This window comes from Phocoena sinus, chromosome 12 (assembly GCF_008692025.1).
Source record: "Phocoena sinus isolate mPhoSin1 chromosome 12, mPhoSin1.pri, whole genome shotgun sequence".
Classification (NCBI taxonomy): Eukaryota; Metazoa; Chordata; class Mammalia; order Artiodactyla; family Phocoenidae; genus Phocoena; species Phocoena sinus.
Window position 1 is genome coordinate 49,895,284 of NC_045774.1, and position 21,566 is coordinate 49,916,849.

Genomic DNA, 21,566 nt, shown 5'->3' on the forward strand with positions numbered 1-21,566 from the left:
AGAACACAAAACACCAATGTCAGGAATGAAAGAAGGAGCTTCACTACAAATCCTATAGCGATCAAAAGGTTAATACGGGAACATTATGAACAACTTGATGCCAGTAAATTCAACAACTAAGATGAAATGGAAAATTTTACTGAAAAACACTACTTATCAGAAGTGATTCAAGACCCACTGAAACTCTGTATAGCCCTATACCTACTATAAAAAATGATTCATTATCAAAATTTGCCCAACAAAGCAAGTCCAAATGCTTTCAGTAGTAAGTTCTAGCAAACTTATAAAAAATCGAACAGGAAGGGGATCAAGATGGCAGAATAGAAGGATGCAGAGCTCACCTCTCCCCATGAACACACCAAAAATATATCTACATGTGGAACAATTCTCACTGAAAACAAATTGGAGACTGGCAGAAACACTCATACAGCCAAGACTCTAAGAAAGAGCACATGGTGTCAAGTAGGAAGGGAAGAGAAGCAATCAGTTTGGGACCTGGGCCCCTGGGAGGGGACACAGAAGAGGAGGGGGGTTACATGGGCTTGGAGATATCCTCCCCAGGGGGTGAGTAGTTCGAACCACATATTGGGCACCCCAGCCCTGGGGTCAGACACCAGGAAGACAAGTCCTCTTAACTGGTTTGAAAAACAGTGGGACTGACAGCAGGGCTGTAAAAACCTAGACTCCACTTGTGAAGAGCACACACATGCTCACTTACTCCTGAGACAAGGCAGAGGAAGCAGATTGAAACTGACCAGGATTCTGGCCAGCTTCCCATGACCGTGCGCCGGCCTGAGATAAGCACTGGCGCCAGACTCTCTTGCTCTATGGAACGCTAGGGTAAAGCTTGATGCAACTGAGGAGAGTGTGCAACTCTGGGGGACATAGCCAGCTTGGACCAGCAGGACATCTGAGTGGGGCAAGGGCAGCCATTCCTGGTGCTCAGGGAGGCAAAAGATTGAAAGCAATATGGAACTCTGACTGGTGTGCTGAGACTGCCCTAGTGCACCCTGGCCTACAGCAGGCACCACTCTGGCCCCTCTTCTCCAGCACTGCTCCCCTCTGGGGTGAAGGTGCCAAAGCTGGGAGGGGGGAGAGCACACACTTAGAGGCAACAGAACCAGCTCAGACCTGACCCTCCAGCAACTTGGGATCTGACCCCACCACCGATAGGGTGGTGTAGGCCAATGAGCAGAGAGAAGCCCTGGTTCACACTTGGCTATGGCTCCAACCCCTCCATCCCCAGGCCCACCTCTTACCAAGGTGATAGCTACCAGCACACCATGGGGGAAGACATGACTCATGCTCACAACAGATCTAACTCTCCCACCAAAGCCACTGTGTACATGCAGACTGTATAGGGACACTCCCACAAAAAGACACCATTCAATACCAGGCTAGGTAACTATTTCACCTAATTTCACAGGGCAGAGAAAGTTAAGTGAAATGAGAAGATAGAGGAATTTCTTTCGAATAAAAGAACGAGGAAAAAACCACAAAAAACAACTAAAGAAACACAGATAAGTAATTTACCAAAGAGTTCAAACCATTAGTAATAAGAATGCTAACTGATCTAGGGAAAAGAATAGATGAACAAACTGAGAATTTTAACAAGGAGCTAAATATAAAAAGAGAACCAGTCAGAACAAAAGAATACAATAACTGAAAAATACTAAAAGGAATTAACAGCAGACTAGATGATGCAGAAGGACGCAAAAGTGATCTGGAATACAGTATAATGCAAATCACCCAATCTAGGAAGTAAAAAAAAAGCAAATTTAAAAAATGAAAATAGTTTAAGGAACCTCTGAAACAACATCAAGTGTACAAATATTCACATTATAGAGGTGCCAGAGGAAAAGAGAGAAAGGGGTCAAAAATGTATTTGAGGGACTTCCCTGGTGGTCCAGTGGTAAAGAATCCACCTTACAATGCAGGGGACACGGGTTCGATCCCTGGTCAGGGAACTAAGATCCCACGTGTGGCAGGGCACTAAGCCCACGGACCACAACTACTGAGCTGGCACGCCTCAACTAGAGAGGCTGCGTGCCACAAACTACAGAGCCCATGTGCTCTGGAACCTGCACACTACCACTACAGAGCCGACACACCCTGGAGCCTGTGTGCCACAACTAGAGAAGAGAAAACCCACATGCCACAACTAGAGAGAAGCCCACGTGCTGCAAAGAGCCCGCGCGCCACAATGAAAGATCCGACATGCCTCAACAAAGATCCCACATGCTGCAACTAAGACCCAATGCAGCCAAAAATAAATTAAAAAAATAAATAAATAAATCCTTTTTTAAAAATGTATTTGATGAAATTGACTGAAAATTTCTTGAACTTGAAGAAGAAACAGATATACAGGCACAGGAATCACAGAGTCCCCAAAAAGATGAAGCCAAAGAGACCCACACCGAGACATATCACAATTAAAATGGCAAAAGTTAAAGTAAAAAAGAGAATTCTAAAGGTAGCAAGAGAAAAACAAGGAGTCACACACAAAGGAAATCTGATATGATTATCAGCTGATTTTCCTGCATAAACTTTGCAGGCCACAGGGAGTTGCATTATATATTTAAAATGCTGAAAAGGAAAAACCCGTAACTGAGGATACTCTACCCAGCAAGATTATCATTCAGAATTGAAGGAGAGATAAAGAACTTCTTAGGCAAGCAAAAACTAAAACAGTTCATCAATACTAAACCTACAGTAAATAAAAATGTTAAAGGGTCTTCTCTAAGTGGAAAAGAAAAGGCTACAACAAGTAAGAATCTATAAGAAAGGAAAAAATCACAATAGGAAAGAAATATATAGTAAAGACTATGGATCAATCACTTAAATAGTAAAGTAAATATATAGTAAAAGATACAAACATACACACTAAATATATAGTAAAGACTATGGATCAATCACTTAAAAAAATTGTGAAATCAACTATAACTACAACACACAGTTAAGGGATAAATATGAAGATATGAAACATGACATCAAAACACAAAACGTGGGGAGGAGAGTAAAAAAATATAGACCTTTAGAATGTGTTTGAACTTAAATGACTACCAGTTTAAAACAAGTAGATACAGTCAATATGTCAACATATATGAACCATATGGTAACCACAAATCAAAAACCTACAACAGATACACAAAAAGGATCAAGAAACACAAGTATACCACTAAAGAAACTATCAAAGCACAAGGGAAGTAACTAAAAGAAAAAAAGAGAGAAGAACTACAAAAACAACCAGAAACGAGTAACAAAATGGCAGTAAGTACAAACCTATCAATAATCACTTTAAATGTCAATGGACTGGACTTCCCTGGTGGCAGAGTGGTTAAGAATCTGCCTGCCAAGGCAGGGGACCCGGGTTTGAGCCCTGGTCTGTGAAGATCCCACATGCTGCGGAGCAACTAAGCCGAAGCACTACAGCTACCGAGCCTGTGCTCTAGAGCCTGCAAGCCACAACTACTGAGCCTGTGTGCCACAACTACTGAAGCCTGTGCACCTAGAGCCTGTGCTCCACAACAAGAGAAGCCACCTCAATGAGAAGCCACCTCAATGAGAAGCCCATACACTACAATGAAGAGTAGCCCCCACTCACCACAACTAGAGAAAGCCCATGCGCAGCAACAAAGACCCAAAACAGCCAAAAATTAAAAAAAAAAAAAAAGTCAGTGGACTAAATGCTCCAATCAAAAGACACAGGGTGCCTGATCAGATTAAAAGACAAGACCCATCCACATGAGGCCTACAAGAGACTCACTTCAGAGCTAAAGAAACACACAGATTGAAAATGAACAGCTGGAAAAATATTTCATGCAAATGAAAACAAGAAAGCTGGGGTAGTAATACTCATAGCAGACAAAATAGACTTTGAAACAGAGTCTATAACAAAAGAAAAAGAAGGGCATGATATAACGATAAAGGGATCAACACAAGGGAGGATATAACATTCATTAACATATATTCACCTAATATAGGAGCACTTAAATATATAAAGCAAATAATAACAGACATAAAAGGAGAAATTGACAATAATACACTAGTGACTTCCGGGAAGATGGCGGAAGAGTAAGACGTGGAGATCACCTTCCTCCCCACAGATACACCAGAAATACATCTACACGTGGAACAATTCCTACAGAACACCTACTGAACGCTGGCAGAAGACCTCAGACCTCCCAAAAGGCAAGAAACCCCCCACATACCTGGGTAGGGCAAAAGAAAAAAGAATAAACAGAGACAAAAGGATAGGGACGGGTCCTGCACCAGCGGGAGGGAGCTGTGAAGGAGGAAAAGCTTCCACACACTAGGAATCCCCTTTGCGGGCAGAGACTGCGGGTGGCGGAGTGGGGGAGCTTCAGCGCCGCGGAGGAGAGCACAGCAACAGGGGTGCGGAGGGCAAAGCGGAGAGATTCCAGCACAGAGGATCAGGGCCGACCGGCACTCACCAGCCCGAGAGGCTTGTCTGCTCACCCGCTGGGGTAAGTGGGGCTGGGAGCTGAGGCTCGGGCTTCGGTCGGAGCGCCGGGAGAGGACTGGGGTTGGTGGCGTGAACACAGCCTTCAGGGGGTTAGTGCACCACGGCTAGCCGGGAGGGAGTCCGGGGAAAAGTCTGGACCCGCCGAAGAGGCAAGAGACTTTTTCTTCCCTCTTTATTTCCTGGTGCACGAGGAGAGGGGATTAAGAACGCTGCTTAAGGGAGCTCCAGAGACGGGCGCGAGCCGCAGCTAAAGGTGCGGACCCCACAGACAGACATGAGACGCTAAGGCCGCTGCTGCCGCCACCAAGAAGCCTGTGTGCGAACACAGGTCACTATCCACACCCCCCTTCCGGGGAGTCCGTGCAGCCCACCACTGCCAGGGTCCTGGGATCCAGGGTCAACTTTCCCGGGAGAACGCACGGCGCGCCTCAGGCTGGCGCAACGTCATTCCGGCCTCTGCCGCCGCAGGCTTGCCCTGCACTCCGTGCCCCTCCCTACCCCGGGCCTGAGTGAGCCAGAGCCTCCGAATCAGCGGCTCCTTTAACCCCGTCCTGTCTGAGCAAAGAACAGACGCCCTCCTGCGACCTACACGCAGAGGCGTGGCCGAACCCAAAGCTGAGCCCCTGGGAGCTGTGAGAACAAAGAAGAGAAAGGGAAATCTCTCCCAGCAGCCTCAGAAGCAGCGGATTAAAGCTCCAAAATCAACTTGATGTACCTGTATCTGTGGAATACATGAATAGACAACGAATCATCCCAAATTAAGGAGGTGGACTTTGAGAGCAAGATTTATCATACTTTCCCCTTTTCCTTTTTTTGTGTGTATGTGTATGCTTCTGTGTGAGATTTTGTCTGTATAGCTTTGCTTCCACCATTTGTCCGAGGGTTCTAGCCGTCCTGTTTTTTTCTTAATAATTACTTTTTATTTTAATAACCTTATTTTATTTTACTTTATCTTCGTTCTTTCTTTCCTTCCTTCCTTTAGACAACGAATCATCCCAAATTGAGGAGGTGGACTTTGACAGCAAGATTTATGATTTTTTCCTCTTTTCCTCTTTTCCTGAGAGTGTATGTGTATGCTTCTGTGTGAGATTTTGTTTTTAAAGCTTTGATTCTACTATTTGTTCCGGGTTCTATCCATCCATTTTTTTGGTTTTTTTTCCTCTTAATATTTTTTTTTAATAACTTCATTATATTTTATCTTACTTTATTTTACTTTGTGTCCTTTCTTTTTTTCCTTCCTTCCTTGTTCCCTCCCTCCCTCCTTTCTTTCTTTCTTTCTACTTCTACTAATTCTTTCTTTCTACTTTTTCCTCCCTTTTCTTCTGAGCCGTGTGGATGAAAGGCTCTTGGTGCTGCAGCCAGGAGTTAGTGCTGTGCCTCTGAGGTGGGAGAGCCAACTTCAGGACACTGGTCCACAACAGGCCTCCCAGCTGCCCATAATATCAGACGGCGAAAATCTCCCAGAGATCTCCATCTCAACACCAACACACAGCTTCACTCAACAACCAGCAAGCTACAGTGCTGGACATCCTATGCCAAACAACTAGCAAGACAGGAACACAACCCCACCTATTAGCAGAGAGGCTGCCTAAAATCATAATAAGTCTACAGACACCCCAAAACACACCACCAGACATGGACCTGCCCACCAGAAAGACAAGATCCAGCCTCATCCACCAGAACACAGGCACTAGTACCCTCCACCAGGAAGCCTACACAACCCACTGAACCAACCTTAGCCACTGGGGACAGACACCAAAAACAACAGGAACTACGAACCTTCAGCCTGCAAAAAGGAGACCCCAAACACAGTAAGATAAGCAAAATGAAAAGACAGAAAAATACACAGCAGATGAAGGAGCAAGATAAAAACCCACCAGACCTAACAAATGAAGATGAAATAGGCAGTCTACCTGAAAAAGAATTCAGAATAATGATAGTAAAGATGATCCAAAATCTTGGAAACAGAATAGACAAAATGCAAGAAACATTTAACAAGGACCTAGAAGAACTAAAGACGAAACAAACAATGATGAACAACACAATAAATGAAATGAAAAATACTCTAGATGGGATCAATAGCAGAATAACTGAGGCAGAAGAACGGATAAGTGACCTGGAAGATAAAATAGTGGAAATAACTAATGCAGAGCAGAATAAAGAAAAAAGAATGAAAAGAACTAAGGACAGTCTCAGAGACCTCTGGGACAACATTAAACGCACCAACGTTCGAATTATAGGGGTTCCAGAAGAAGAAGAGAAAAAGAAAGGGACTGAGAAAATATTTGAAGAGATTATAGTTGAAAACTTCCCTAATATGGGAAAGGAAATAGCTAATCAAGTCCAGGAAGCACAGAGAGTCCCATACAGGATAAATCTAAGGAGAAATATGCCAAGACCCATATTAATCAAACTGTCAAAAATTAAATACAAAGAAAACATATTAAAAGCAGCAAGGGAAAAACAACAAATAACACACAAGGGAATCCCCATAAGGTTAACAGCTGATCTTTCAGCAGAAACTCTGCAAGCCAGAAGGGAGTGGCAGGACATATTGAAAGTGATGAAGGAGAAAAACCTGCAACCAAGATTACTCTGCCCAGCAAGGATCTCATTCAGATTTGATGGAGAAATTAAAACCTTTACAGACAAGCAAAAGCTGAGAGAGTTCAGCACCACCAAACCAGCTCTACAACAACTGCTAAAGGAACTTCTCTAGGCAAGAAACACAAGAGAAGGAAAAGACCTACAATAACGAACCCAAAACAATTAAGAAAATGGGAATGGGAACATACATATCGATAATTACCTTAAATGTAAATGGACTAAATGCTCCCACCAAAAGACACAGATTGGCTGAATGGATACAAAAACAAGACGCATATATTTGCTGTCTACAAGAGACCCACTTCAGACCTAGAGACACATACAGACTGAAAGTAAGGGGATGGAAAAAGGTATTTCATGCAAATGGAAACCAAAAGAAAGCTGGAATCGCAATTCTCATATCAGACAAAATAAACTTTAAAATAAAGACTATTAGAAGAGACAAAGAAGGACACTACATAATGATCAAGAGATCGATCCAAGAAGAAGATATAACAATTGTAAATATTTATGCACCCAACATAGGAGCACCTCAATACATAAGGCAAATACTAACAGCCATAAAAGGGGAAATCGATAGTAACACATTCATAGTAAGGGACTTTAACACCCCACTTTCACCAATGGACAGATCATCCAAAATGAAAATAAATAAGGAAACACAAGCTTTAAATGATACATTAAACAAGATGGACTTAATTGATATTTATAGGACATTCCATCCAAAAACAACAGAATACACATTTTTCTCAAGTGCTCATGGAACATTCTCCAGGATAGATCATATCTTGGGTCACAAATCAAGCCTTGGTAAATTTAGAAAAATTGAAATTGTATCAAGTTTCTTTTCCAACCACAACGCTATGAGACATCAATTACAGAAAAAGATCTGTAAAAAATACAAACACATGGAGGCTAAACAATACACTACTTAATAACGAAGTGATCACTGAAGAAATCAAAGAGGAAATCAAAAAATACCCAGAAGCAAATAACAATGCAGACACGACGACTCAAAATCTATGGGATGCAGCAAAAGCAGTTCTAAGAGGGAAGTTTATAGCAACACAATCCTACCTTAAGAAACAGGAAACATCTCGAATAAACAACCTAACCTTGCACCTAAAGCAATTAGAGAAAGAAGAACAAAAAAACCCCAAAGTTAGCAGAAGGAAAGAAATCATAAAAATCAGATCAGAAATAAATGAAAAAGAAATGAAGGAAACAATAAGATCAATAAAACTAAAAGCTGGTTCTTTGAAAGGATAAACAAAATTGATAAACCATTAGCCAGACTCATCAAGTAAAAAAGGGAGAAGACTGAAATCAATAGAATTAGAAATGAAAAAGGAGAAGTAACAACTGACACTGCAGAAATACAAAAGATCATGAGAGAGTACTACAAGCAACTCTATGTCAATAAAATGGACAACCTGGAAGAAATGGACAAATTCTTAGAAAGGCACAACCTGCCAAGACTGAATCAGGAAGAAATAGAAAATATGAACAGACCAATCACAAGCACTGAAATTAAAACTGTGATTAAAAATCTTCCAACAAACAAAAGCCCAGGACCAGATGGCTTCACAGGCGAATTCTATCAAACATTTAGAGAAGAGCTATCACCTATCCTTCTCAAACTCTTCCAAAATATAGCAGAGGGAGGAACACTCCCCAACTCATTCTACGAGGCCACCATCACCCTGATACCAAAACCAGACAAGGACGTAACTACAATGAGATATCATCTCACACCAGTCAGAATGGCCATCATCAAAAAATCTAGAAACAATAAATGCTGGAGAGGGTGTGGAGAAAAGGGAACGCTCTTGCACTGCTGGTGGGAATGTGAATTGGTTCAGCCACTATGGAGAACAGCATGGAGGTGCCTTAAAAAACTACAAATAGAACTACCACATGACCCAGCAATCCCACTACTGGGCATATACCCTGAGAAAACCAAAATTCAAAAAGAGTCATGTACCAAAATGTTCATTGCAGCTCTATTTACAATAGCTCGGAGATGGAAACAACCTAAGTGCCCATCATCGGATGAATGGATAAAGAAGATGTGACAGATATATACAATGGAATATTACTCAGCCATTAAAGGAAATGAAATTGAGCTATTTGTAATGAGGTGGATAGACCTAGAGTCTGTCATACAGAGTGAAGTAAGTCAGAAAGAAAAAGACAAATATCGTATGCTAACACATATATATGGAATTTAAGAAAAAAAAATGTCATGAAGAACCTAGGGGTAAGACAGGAATAAAGACACAGACCTACTGGAGAACGGACTTGAGGATATGGGGAGGGGGAAGGGTGAGCTGTGACAGGGCGAGAGAGAGTCATGGACATATACACACTAACAAACGTAGTAAGGTAGATAGCTAGTGGGAAGCAGCCGCATGGCACAGGGATATTGGCTCGGTGCTTTGTGACAGCCTGGAGGGGTGGGATAGGGAGGGTGGGAGGGAGGGAGACGCAAGAGGGAAGACATATGGGAACATATGTATAACTGATTCACTTTGTTATAAAGCAGAAACTAACACACCATTGTAAAGCAATTATACCCCAATAAAGATGTTAAAAAAATAAATTTTAAAAAATCTAGAAACAATAGATGCTGGAGAGGGTGTGGAGAAAAGGGAACCCTCTTACACTGCTGGTGGGAATGTAAATTGATACAGCCACTGTGGAGAACAGTATGGAGGTTCCTTAAAAAACTACAAATAGAACTACCATATGACCCAGCAATCCCACTCCTGGGCATATACCCTGATAAAACCATAATTCCAAAAGAGTCATGTACCAAAATGTTCATTGCAGCTCTATTTACAATAGCCTGGAGATGGAAACAACCTAAGTGTCCATCATCAGATGAATGGATAAAGAAGATGTGGCACATATATACAATGGAATATTACTCAGCCATAAAAAGAAACGAAATTGAGCTATTTGCAATGAGGTGGATAGACCTAGAGTCTGTCATACAGAGTGAAGTAAGTCAGAAAGAGAGAGACAAATGCCGTATGCTAACACATATATATGGAATTTTAGGGGAAAAAATGTCATGAAGAACCTAGGGGTGAAAGAGGAATAAAGACACAGACTTACTAGAGAATGGACTTGAGAATATGGGGAGGGGGAAGGGTAAACTGTGACAAAGTGAGAGAGAGGCATGGGCATATATACACTACCAAACGTAAGGTAGATAGCTAGTGGGAAGCAGCCGCATAGCACAGGGAGATCAGCTCGGTGCTTTGTGACCGCCTGGAGGGGTGGGATAGGGAGGGTGGGAGGGAGGGAGACGCAAGCGGGAAGAGATATGGGAACATATGTATAGATATAACTGATTCATTTTGTTGTGAAGCTGAAACTAACATACCATTGTAAAGCAATTATACTCCAATAAAGATGTTAAAATGAAAAAAAAAATACACTAGTTGTAGGGGTCTTTAACACACCACTTACATCAATGGACAGATCATCCAGACAAAAAAATCAATAAGGAAACAGTAGTCTTAAATGACACATTAGACCATTTGAAATTAATAGATAGCTACAGGAATTTTCATCCAAAACTAGCAAAATACAGTCTTTTCAAGTGCACATGGAACATTCTCCAGGACAGACCACATTCTAGGCCACAAAACAAGTCTCAACAAATTTAAGTGGACAAAAATTATATCAAGCATTTTTTCCAGACACAGGAGTAGGAAACTAGAAATGAAGTACGGGAAGAAAAATGGGAAAAGCATAAACACGTGGAGACTAAACAACCTGCTACTAAAAAACCAATAAGTCAATGAGTCTATGAAGAAATCAAAGAGGAAATCAGAAAGTATCCCGAGACAAATGAAAATAAAAACACAACTTTCCAAGATCTACAGCACGCAGCAAAAGCAGTCCTAAGAGGGAAGTTTACAGCAATACAGGTCTACCTAAGAAACAAGAAAAATCTCAAATAAACAACCTAACCTACCATCTAAAGGAATAAGGGGAAAAAGAACAAAGCTCAAAGTCAGCAGAAGGAAGGAAATAATAAAGATCAGCGATGAAATAGAGACAAAGAAAAAAAAGAAGAAGATCAATGAAAACAAGAGCTGTTTCTTTGAAAAGATAAACAGAATTGATAAGCCTTCAGCCAGGCTCATCAAGAAAAAAAAAACAAAACAGGACCCAAACAAACAAAATTAGAAATGAAAGATGAGAAATAACAACCGATATCACAGAGATACAAAAAATCTTAGGAGAATACTACTACAAACATTTATATGTTAACAACTTGGACAGCCTAGAAGAAATGGTTAAATTTCTAAAAATGTACACTCTTCCAAGACTGAATCAGGAATAAATAGGCAATCTGAAAAGATGGATCACAGTAGTGAAAATGAATTTGTAATAAAAGAAAAACCTCCAAGGAGACAAAACTCCAGGGCTGGATGGCTTTACAAGGGAATTCTACCAAACATATAAAGAGCTAATACCTAGCATTCTCAAATGATTCAAAAAAATTGAAGAGAACAGAATATTCCCAAATTCATTCTATGATACTGAAATCAGACAACAACACTACAAGAAAAAAAAAAAAGATTACAGGCTAATATGTCTGATGTGTATAGATGCAAAAATCCTCAACAAAATACCGAATTCAACAATACAAAAAGAAGATCAGACACATGATCAAGTGAAATTTATTCCAGGGATGCAAGGTGGTTCAATATCCACAAATCAATCAATGTGATACATCACATTAACAATACAAAAGGATAAAAATCACCTGATCATCTCAACAGATGCAAAAAAAGCGCCTGACAAAATTCAACACCTTTTCATGGTAATAACTCTAATCAAAGTTCATATAGATGGAACATATCTCAACATAGAAAAGCAATTTATGACAAACCCACAGCTAACATCATACTCACAGTGAAAAGCTGAAATTTTTCCTCTAAGATCAGGAACAAGACAAAGATGCCCACTCTTGCCACATAGTATTGGAAGTCCTAGCCACAGCAATTATACAAGAAAAATAAATAAAAGGCATCCAAATTGGAAGGGAGAAAGTAAAACTGTCACTATTTGCAGATGACATGATACTACATATAGAAAAGCCTAACATCTCCACCAAAAAACTATTAGAAATAATAAATGAATTCAGTAAAGTTGCAGGACACAAGATTAATACACAGAAATCTGTTACTTTTCTATACACTAATAATGATCTATCAGAAAGAGAAAGCAAGAAAACAACTTTGTTTAAATTCACATCAAAAAAAATAAAATACTTAGGGTTAAATAAACTTGACCAAGGAGGTGAAAGACCTATACTCTCAAAACTATAAATATTGATGAAGGAAATCAAAGATAATACAAAGTAATGGAAAGGTATCTTATATTTATGGACTGGAAGAATTAATATTGTTAAAGTGACCATACTACTGAAAACAATCTACAGATTTAATGCAATCCCTATCAAAATACCCATGACATTTGTCACAGAACTAGAACAAATAATTCTAAAATTTATATGGAACCACAAAAGACCCCAAATTGCCAAAGCAATCATGAGAAAAAAGAACAAAGCTGGAGGTATCAGTTGCCCTAACTTCAGACTATACTACAAAGCTACAATAATCAAAACAGACACATGGATCAATGGAACAGAGAGCCCAGCAATAAACCCATGCACTTACGGTCAAGTGATCTATGATAAAGGAGGCAAGAATATAAAATGGAGAAAAGATAGTTTCTTCAATAAGGGGTGCTGGGAAAACTAGACAGCTACATGAAAAAGAATGAAATTAGAACATTTTCTCACACCACATACAATAATAAACTCAAAATGGATTCTCAACCTATATATAAGACCAGAGACCATAAAACTCCTAGAAGAAAACATAGGCAGCAATATTTTTTTGGATCTGTACCCTAAGGCAAAGGAAACAAAAGCAAAAATAAACAAATGGAACCTAATTAAACTTAAAAGCTTTTCACAGCAAAGGAAACTATCAATGAAATGAAAAGACAACCTACTGAATAGAAGGAAATATCTGCCAATGATATGACTGATAAGGGGTTAATATCCAAAATATACAAACAGCTCATACAACTCAATATTAAAAAAACAAACAGCCTGATTAGAAATGGGCAAAAGACCTGAATAGACATTTTTCCAAAGAAGATATACAGACAGCCAACACGCACATGAAAAGATGCTAATCATGAGAGAAATGCAAATCAAAACCATAATGAGATATCACCTCATACCTGTCAGAATGGCTATCATCAAAAAGAACACAAACTGGTGAGGATGTGGAGAAAAAGGAACCCTCTTACACTGTTGGTGGGAATGTAAATTGGTGCAGCTACTATGGAAAACAGTTTGGAGGTTCCTCAGAAAACTAAAAATAGAACTTCCATATGACCCAGCAATTCCACTCCTGGGTACATATCTGAAGAAAACAAAAACACTAATTTGAAAAGATAATGCACCCCAATGTTCACAGCAGCATTATTTACAATAGCAAAGATACAGAAGCAACCTAAGTGCTCATTAACAAATGAATAAAGACATGGGGTATGTGTGTGAATGTGTGTGTGTGTGTGCGTGTGCGTGTGCGTGTGTGTGTGTGTGTAAAGTGGAATATTACTCAGCCATAAAAAAGAATGAAATTGTGCCATTTGCAACAACATGGATGCACCTGGAGGGTATTATGCTTAGTGAAGTAAGTCAGACAGAGAAAGACAAACACTATATGTTATCACTTATATGTAGAATCTAAAAAATAAGACAAACAAATGAATATAACAAAACAGAAACAGACTCAAACAGATATAGAGGACAGACTAGTGGTTACCAGTGGGGAGAGGAAAGGGGGGAGGGGCAAGATAGTCGTAGGGAATTAAGAAGTACAAACTAGTATATATAAAATAAATAGGCCACAAGGATATATTGTATAGCACAGGGAATATAGCCAATATTTTATAACTTTAAATGGAATATAATCTATAAAAATATAGAATAACTATGTTGTACACCTGAAACTAATATAACATTGTAAATCGACTATACCAATCTTACACAACCACTTTCAGAAAACAGAAGAAGGAACACTTCAACTCATTTGATGATGCCAGAGTTACCATGACACCAAATCAGACAAAGATGTTAAAGAAAATGATAAATCAAAAGCTTGACCATAAAGGTTAAAATCCTTAACAAAGTATTAGCAAATAGAGTCTAGCAATATATGAAGACAATAACACAGCATGACCAAGTAATATATACCAAAAAACAAAAAAAACTGAAGGGTTCTTTTTTTTAACATTTGAAAATGAATTAATGTAATCCACCATACTAAGCAAAAAAAGGAAATGCCATATACAGATGCAGAAAAAACATGTAACAAATTTCAGCATCTATTCATGATTTTAAAAAAAAAGACCTCCTCCTGTTTGGGAAAAGCATCTTAGGAACTTGTTTGGAAACAAGCATTTTTTAGAAGACTGCTACTCTAATCTACAGATCCTGGACTTCACCTGCAACATTTCCAGCCTCCAGCTAACCCTGCTCACAATCTGAATTGGCTCTTGCCAATCTATCCTGTTTGTCCTGAATTCAGTGGTTTTTGTATACTGACAGACTCCTTGGTTTGTCTCAAGTCTGAAGTCAAGGGGAGATTCCATCAGCAACCAAGGACCTCTGTTCCTCCAATAGCAGGGCTTGTCCCTATACTTGTGCTCCTAAGTGTATAGTTATATAGTTAAACCACCCCCCGCCAGATTGTCTCTAATTGTTGAATATACTGTGCAGTGTTAAATACATTGCACCCTTAAAGCTGTCTGTTCCTTTATCTTTATTTCAAAAATCTGAACATATGACCAGCATATACTTGAGCTCATTGTTGGTGAAATTTAAATGTCAACAAAATAGTATACTCATTAAAAAAATTTTTTTAATAAAATAAAGTTTTAAAAAAACCTCTCAGCAAACTAGTAATGGAAAGAAATCTTCCTCAACCTGATAAAGGGCAGCTATGAAAATCTACAGCTAACATCACACTTAATGGTAAAAGACTGAATACTTTCCCTCTAAGATCAGGAACAAAACAAGAAAATGTCTGCTCTCACCACTTCTATTCAACTTTGTACTAGAAGTCCTAGCCAGGGTCATAAGACAAGAAAAAAAGAAAATAAAAAGCATGCAGACTAGGAAGGAAGAAGTGTTCCTCTTCCTAAATGATAGAAATATTCATGTAGAAAATGCTAAAGAAATGACAAAAAAGCTACTAGAATAAGTGAGTGTGATGAGAAAAAACACTATTTTGAGCTGCTGCCTAGGCATTTTACAGTGTTCTACCCTGCTCATACCAACAGTGCAGACATTTAGATAAACACCAAGCTTCGGAGTCCTGCCATAAATTCCTGCTTTGCTTTTCCCAGGGCACCTTTTAAAACAGTTACTTAGAGCTAAGCCCTCAAAAAGTTAGTGACCTCTACCCCAACCACCTTAAACGTACTAGGTGCTTGCTACCTGCTTTCTATCTCCTGTTTGCTTGTGAACTGAGATGGAGGACTGCCCTTCCCCCGGTTCATTGTGCTTCCCCCCACATTTCTGAGATATATAAGTAATACATTTTGTGACTCTACTTCCTTCGTGTGGATGTATTCGAACTATGCCTTCAATCAAAACAAGCTCATGGTTTCACGTCCCCAAAGTGAGAACTCAGATACTGAGGGAGCTACCTGCCAAACCCCTGTGGATAGCTTGTGCCCCCTCATTCAGCAAGTCATAATCTGAATATTCTTAATTCAATACACCAGCTCCAGCTTCTCAACACAGTGAGTTTAGCAAGGTTTCAGGATATAAGATCAATATATAAAAATCAATTTCTATACACTAGCAATGATCAATTATCAAATTTAAAATTCCATTTGCAGTAGTATAAAAGTTCATAAAATACTTAGGAATAGGTTTTTTAAAGACATATAAAATTTCTACACTGAAAACTACAACATATTGCTGAGAAAAAGTAAAGACCTATTAAATGGAGAAATACACCATGGATTGAAAGATTCAATATTATCAAGATGCAGTTCTCCCCAAATTTGATCTATAGATTCAATGAAATCCAAATCACAATCCCAACAGGCTTTTTATTATAAATTGATAAACTGATTGTAAAATTCATATGGAAATGCATAGGATCTAGAATAGGCAAAACAACTTTGGAAAAAAATAAAGTTGGAAAACTTACACTTCCTGATCTCAACACTAATTATAAAACCATAATAAGCAAGACAAGGTGGAAATGCCATAAAGAAGAACAAATGGATCAATGGAACAAAATAGAGAGTTTAGGAATCAATTCACATTTCTTCAACTAATTTTTCACAAGAATACCAAAAAATTCAATAAAATAAAGGATAATTTTTTCAACAAATGAGGCTGGAAAATTGATGTATGGAAAAAAAGTGAACCTCAATCCCTGTGGTTGCCAGCCTCCAAGAACCCTTAAAGACTCTCATCTCTTGGTATTCATGCCCTCGTATAGTCCCCTACCACAGAACAGGGCTGGTCTGCATGAACAATAGGATATTGCAGAAATGATGGCGTGTGACTTCTGAGGCTAGGTCACAAAAGACATTGCAACTTCGCCCTTGTTTCTCTTGGATCATTCTTTCTGGACAAATCCAGCTACCACATCATAAGGACACTCAAGGAGTCCTGTGGAAATGTCCATTAGGTGAGGAACTGAAGCCTCTTGTCAACAACCAGCTCAACTGCCAAGCATGTGAGTGAGCCATATTGGAAGTAAATCCTCCAGCACAGTCTAGAGGACTGTAGCCCACCTGACATCTGCAACTTCATGAGATCCTGAGTAAGAAGCTCTCAGCTAAGTCACACTCAGATTCCCAATCTACTGAAACTGTGAAATACGAAATGTTTAAAGTCATTAAGTTTGGAGGTAATTTGTTACACCACAGTAGATAAGCAATGCAATCCCTGCATCACACCATACACATAATTAATTTAATATGAAACACACCCCTAAAAGTAAAGTTAAAAGTATAAATCTTTTAGAGGAAACATAGGAAAATATCTTTGTGCTCAGGGAGTAGGCAAAGGTTTCTTAGATAGGACACAGAAAACAATAACTATGAAAGAAAAAAACTGATAAATTATACTTCATTGAAATTAAAAACTTCTGTTCATCAAAAGACTGCTAACACAATGTGTATATATGTATATAAAATTTTATATATATACATAAAAATCATCACATTGCACACCTTAAATATCTTACAATTTTGTTTGTCAATTATACTTCAATAAAGCTGAAAAAAGATCATTAATAAAATGTACAGGCAAGCTGCTGACTGAAAGAAAATATTCACAATACATATATCATGAAGGACTTGATTCCATAATACATAAAGAACTCCTACAAATCAATAATAAAAAGGCAAACAGTCTAATTTTAAAGTGGGCAAAAGACTTGAACAGACACTTCAAAAAGGAAGATATAAAAATGGCCAATAAGTACATGAAATGATGCTCAACATCACTAGTCATTAGGGGAATGCAAATTAAAACCATAATAAGATGCCATTATACACCGCTAGAATAACTAAAACTAAAAACACTGACAACACTAAATGCTGTCAGTGATATGGAACAATGGAGACTTTTATACCTTGCTGATGGGAGTGTGAAATGGTGCAACCACCTAACATCAACCCTATGACCAGCAATTTCATTAAGAGGTATTTACCCAGGAGAAGTGAAAACATAAGTCTACAAATATAACTGTTCAAGAAGTTCACAGCTGGCTTATTAACAACAGTCTAAATGTGGAAACAGTCTAAGTCAATAGGGAAAACGTATAAACAAATTGTGGAATATGTATACAATGGACAACTATTCAATAATAAGAAGAGGGGCTTCCCTGGTGGCGCAGTGGTTGAGAGTCCACCTGCCGATGCGGGGGACACGGGTTCATGGCCCGGTCCGGGAAGATCCCACATGCCGCGGAGCGACTGGGCCCGTGAGCCACAGCCGCTGAGCCTGCGCGTCCAGAGCCTGTGCTCCGCAACGGGAGAGGCCACAACAGTGAGAGGCCGGCGTACCGCAAAAAATAAATAAATAAATGAAGAAGAAGACAACGACGAAACAAACTACTGATACACACAACAACATGGATGAACCTCAAAGACATTATGCTGAGCAAAAGACACTAGACTTAAGTGTGTACTGTACAATTCCATTCATATAAAATTCTTGAACAGGCATATCTAATCTAACATTTTAAAAACAGAATATTAGTTGCCAGGAAGGGAAAGGGGGCAGTTGACTGGATAGGGACACAAGGGAACTTTCCACAGCAACATAAGCGTGTGGTTAACACATGTATACTTCTGTCCGAATTCTATAGCTTAGATTTGTGCATTTTGATTTACATAAATTTTAAAGAAAAAGAACCATATAAAATAATAAGTTGTGGGTGGGAAGTGGAACAAGTTACAGATAATAGAGGGTGACAGAATGTTGGTAATTTTGGAGCTGGGTGATGGCTAGATGGGAGTTTATTATACCATTCTGTTTACTTTGTATTTGCTTGAAATTTCCATAACAAAGCTAAAAACAGAAAGCCAAAGACATAAACCATAAACCCAACGTTTAGCTGATTCATCTGAAATACAATTACTCTGTCAAATTGCTGTAAAAGTTTCTAATCACTCTCAATTTCTATATGCAGCTTGTTGCCATCCAGTTACAAACCATCTATGCCTGGCACCAGCTGCCAGCCCACACTATTCAACAGCACTGTCCTAACCTGTTTTGCCTCATTTTTCTTCTTCACCAAATAATAACAGGAATAGCAACAACATTTGCCCCTTAGAAGTTTTATGAGGATTAAATAATAAAGTATGTAGAGTGCTTTGACCAGTGCCTGGCATAGAACTCTTCCAAAAGCATTAGCTATTAGTCTCATTAATACAACCTGCTACCATTTTTTTTTTAATTCCTAGGATCTATTTAGTTGCCAGTAACTAAACAGGCAACTAAGAGATACAGAGTTTACTCTCCTCAGAATGGGAGCCACTGAAGGGTTCTGAGCAGAAAAGCCCTATAATATGAATTGTGCTTTAGAAAGAACACTTGCATCTCAGCCAGTCCTCATGAATGTTCAGCTTATTAAAGGGCTGAAATTTCTGTGTTTTAAATATAGTATGTATATTTCTACCTAGGGATATTTATCAGCACTTGTACAGAAAGCAGAAGGTTTTGTTTCAAAATGGTACTTCTGTAGAGCTCTCCTCAGAGGACAACTGAAGATATTTGCAAATACAGTATATTAGGTAATTTCATCTGCTGGTCTGGATCTAATCAAATGAAATTGTCACCAAAACTAATTTAGGGTCAACAGTGTTTCTACACTAATGATGACCTGAGGCAGACAAGCTATTAGGACCCTGTTATAACCGAGAAACTGTTAGGATAAGTACCTTCTTATACTCTTGTATCTAGTAGAGACAACCCAAGTTCCACTGACTGTGCCTTATAAGACACTCTGTAGCACAAGGAAGAGTATTGTGCAGGTTTCCAGCACATGCAATCTTGTTACCATAAAGTGTAATTTAAACACAGACCCTAATATCACTGTTACCCCAATTTTAAAAAGTATACTTTATTTTCCAACCACACAAATGACAAAGTACGCATTTCTATAAACACCATTCCCTAAATTTTAGGGAACTAGTAACCTAAACATAAAAACGAATCTGCTTACTCTACTAGCAACTATTTTCATGGCAATTTGAAGTAATAAAACAAAATAAAATGTTTTGGCAAAAAGTCAAGTGAAAAGCAAAATAATGTTACCCCAACAAAATCAACTGTCTTTAAACAGAATAAGTTTTTATTTCCTTTCAAATAAAGAAAACCAAAAATGTCAGCAATAAATGCGCACGTAATTAACATAAATCATAGCGATGCTATGCCATGGAATAAGAAAACAGACAAGTTACCGATTCACAGGTCAAAAGCATTCTCCATACCCCTGCCTGTATTGTAACCAGTGAACTGTAGAACTCTAAGACTCTGAAAGTTGCTAAGAATTCAGTAACTCGTATAAAACCTCATTAACAGTTACTGAGATACCACAAACACCTGTTGCCAGTGTGTTCCGACCGTGGCTTTTAAGTGGAAATGTTTACGTGCAAAAGCCCGGGGTGCGATAACTGGGCGAAGCCCCCTCGGGCATATTCCCCGCCGCTGGGATTAGGGAACTGGCAAAATGGGGGGGCTGGGGGGGGGAAATGCTGCCTCTGCCCCACACCTACTCGGCCGCCATCCTCCCGCCCGCGCTCCACTGCGCAGGGTACTCACAGCTCTAGTCTCGTACAGGACCAGCTTCTGAACCGAGCTGATAATGGGGGCGGCGGCCGCGGGCATAGCCCGAGCTAGTGGGGGCCCCCAAGGCAGGGCCCCAGGCCGCGGCACAGGTTGTGGCAGCCTCCTGACTGCCCCAGGAGACTCGAAGAGAAGACGTCTCAGACGCTGGACCCCAGCTTCAGCCGAGAAAATCACCGCCTGGGCGATAAATATATAGACAACCAGCTAACACGCTTAAGTGTTTCCGGATCCTACGCCCCACCTCCAGGCAAGTCCAGCCCCAGGCACGGAGGGGGCGGGGCTGGAGGGTGCACCATAGAGAGGTCGTGTAGAGGTTCCCAGAACCTGCGTACAGCCGAGGGATGAAGCAAATAGCGCCATCTTTGGTACTGGCAAGAGAAAAAATGGGTGGGGAAAAGAGCTGCTGGTTTAGTTAAATCTCTCGTTTATCTAGTCCTTCTCTTTAGAAAAGTAGATCTTTTGGGACTGGATTGCTTCTTTTGAAGAGGTTCTCCGAGTTGCAGATAGAACCATTTCCAAGTTGGTCTGTTTTTCCCCGCCTACTTCTGCGCTTGTGATCTTGGAAACCTACAATGTTCTTTCACTGAGGGTGTTTTCCCCGCCGCCCTCGCTCTCTTTGTTGTCTATTTTACCCTTAGGAGAGTCAACAAAACCCACATTGTCCGGAGGGTGTGTGGTTCAAGCAATTTTTTTTGAATCATCTAAAGTTGGAAATTTCCAACTTTGCCACATACTTGTGCACGAGGTTAACCATCTGTAAATTCTAAAAATGAGCTGCCGAGTGTAATGCAGTGCAGTGTAGCACTGGCTTTGTAGTTCTGCGTTAAAATAAGGTTTCTTCCTTTGGATGTGCGTGAACATAAATAGACAATGCATGTACCCTCTTTGATCATCACCTTCCATTTTTGTGAAAAGGAGTGTATTATAATTATGAATACAAAATTAGGTACAAAAGTGAATATTGAAAATGAGAAAATAAATCACAGCCCCACCTCCCGAGGCCCCGCCCCCCGAGAAGTTTTGCGCTCTTCTCAGCTCTGGGTT

General features: G+C 39.6%; 1 protein-coding gene across 6 annotated transcripts in view; it reads right to left on the reverse strand.

Moving 5' to 3' along the window:
- FIG4 (FIG4 phosphoinositide 5-phosphatase) overlaps positions 1-20,771 on the reverse strand; it is a 136,200-nt gene extending 115,429 nt beyond the window's left edge. For 2 of the 6 annotated variants that reach the window (XM_032651277.1, XM_032651276.1), the window contains exon 1: positions 20,496-20,740. In XM_032651277.1, the coding sequence (XP_032507168.1) occupies positions 20,496-20,561 (66 nt within the window). In that variant the 5' untranslated portion in view covers positions 20,562-20,740. Of the gene's footprint in view, positions 1-20,495 lie in introns of all 6 variants that reach the window. The other 4 variants (XR_004352537.1, XM_032651275.1, XM_032651274.1 and 1 more) reach the window with 4 other exon arrangements.
- Positions 20,772-21,566: the final 795 nt, after the last annotated feature.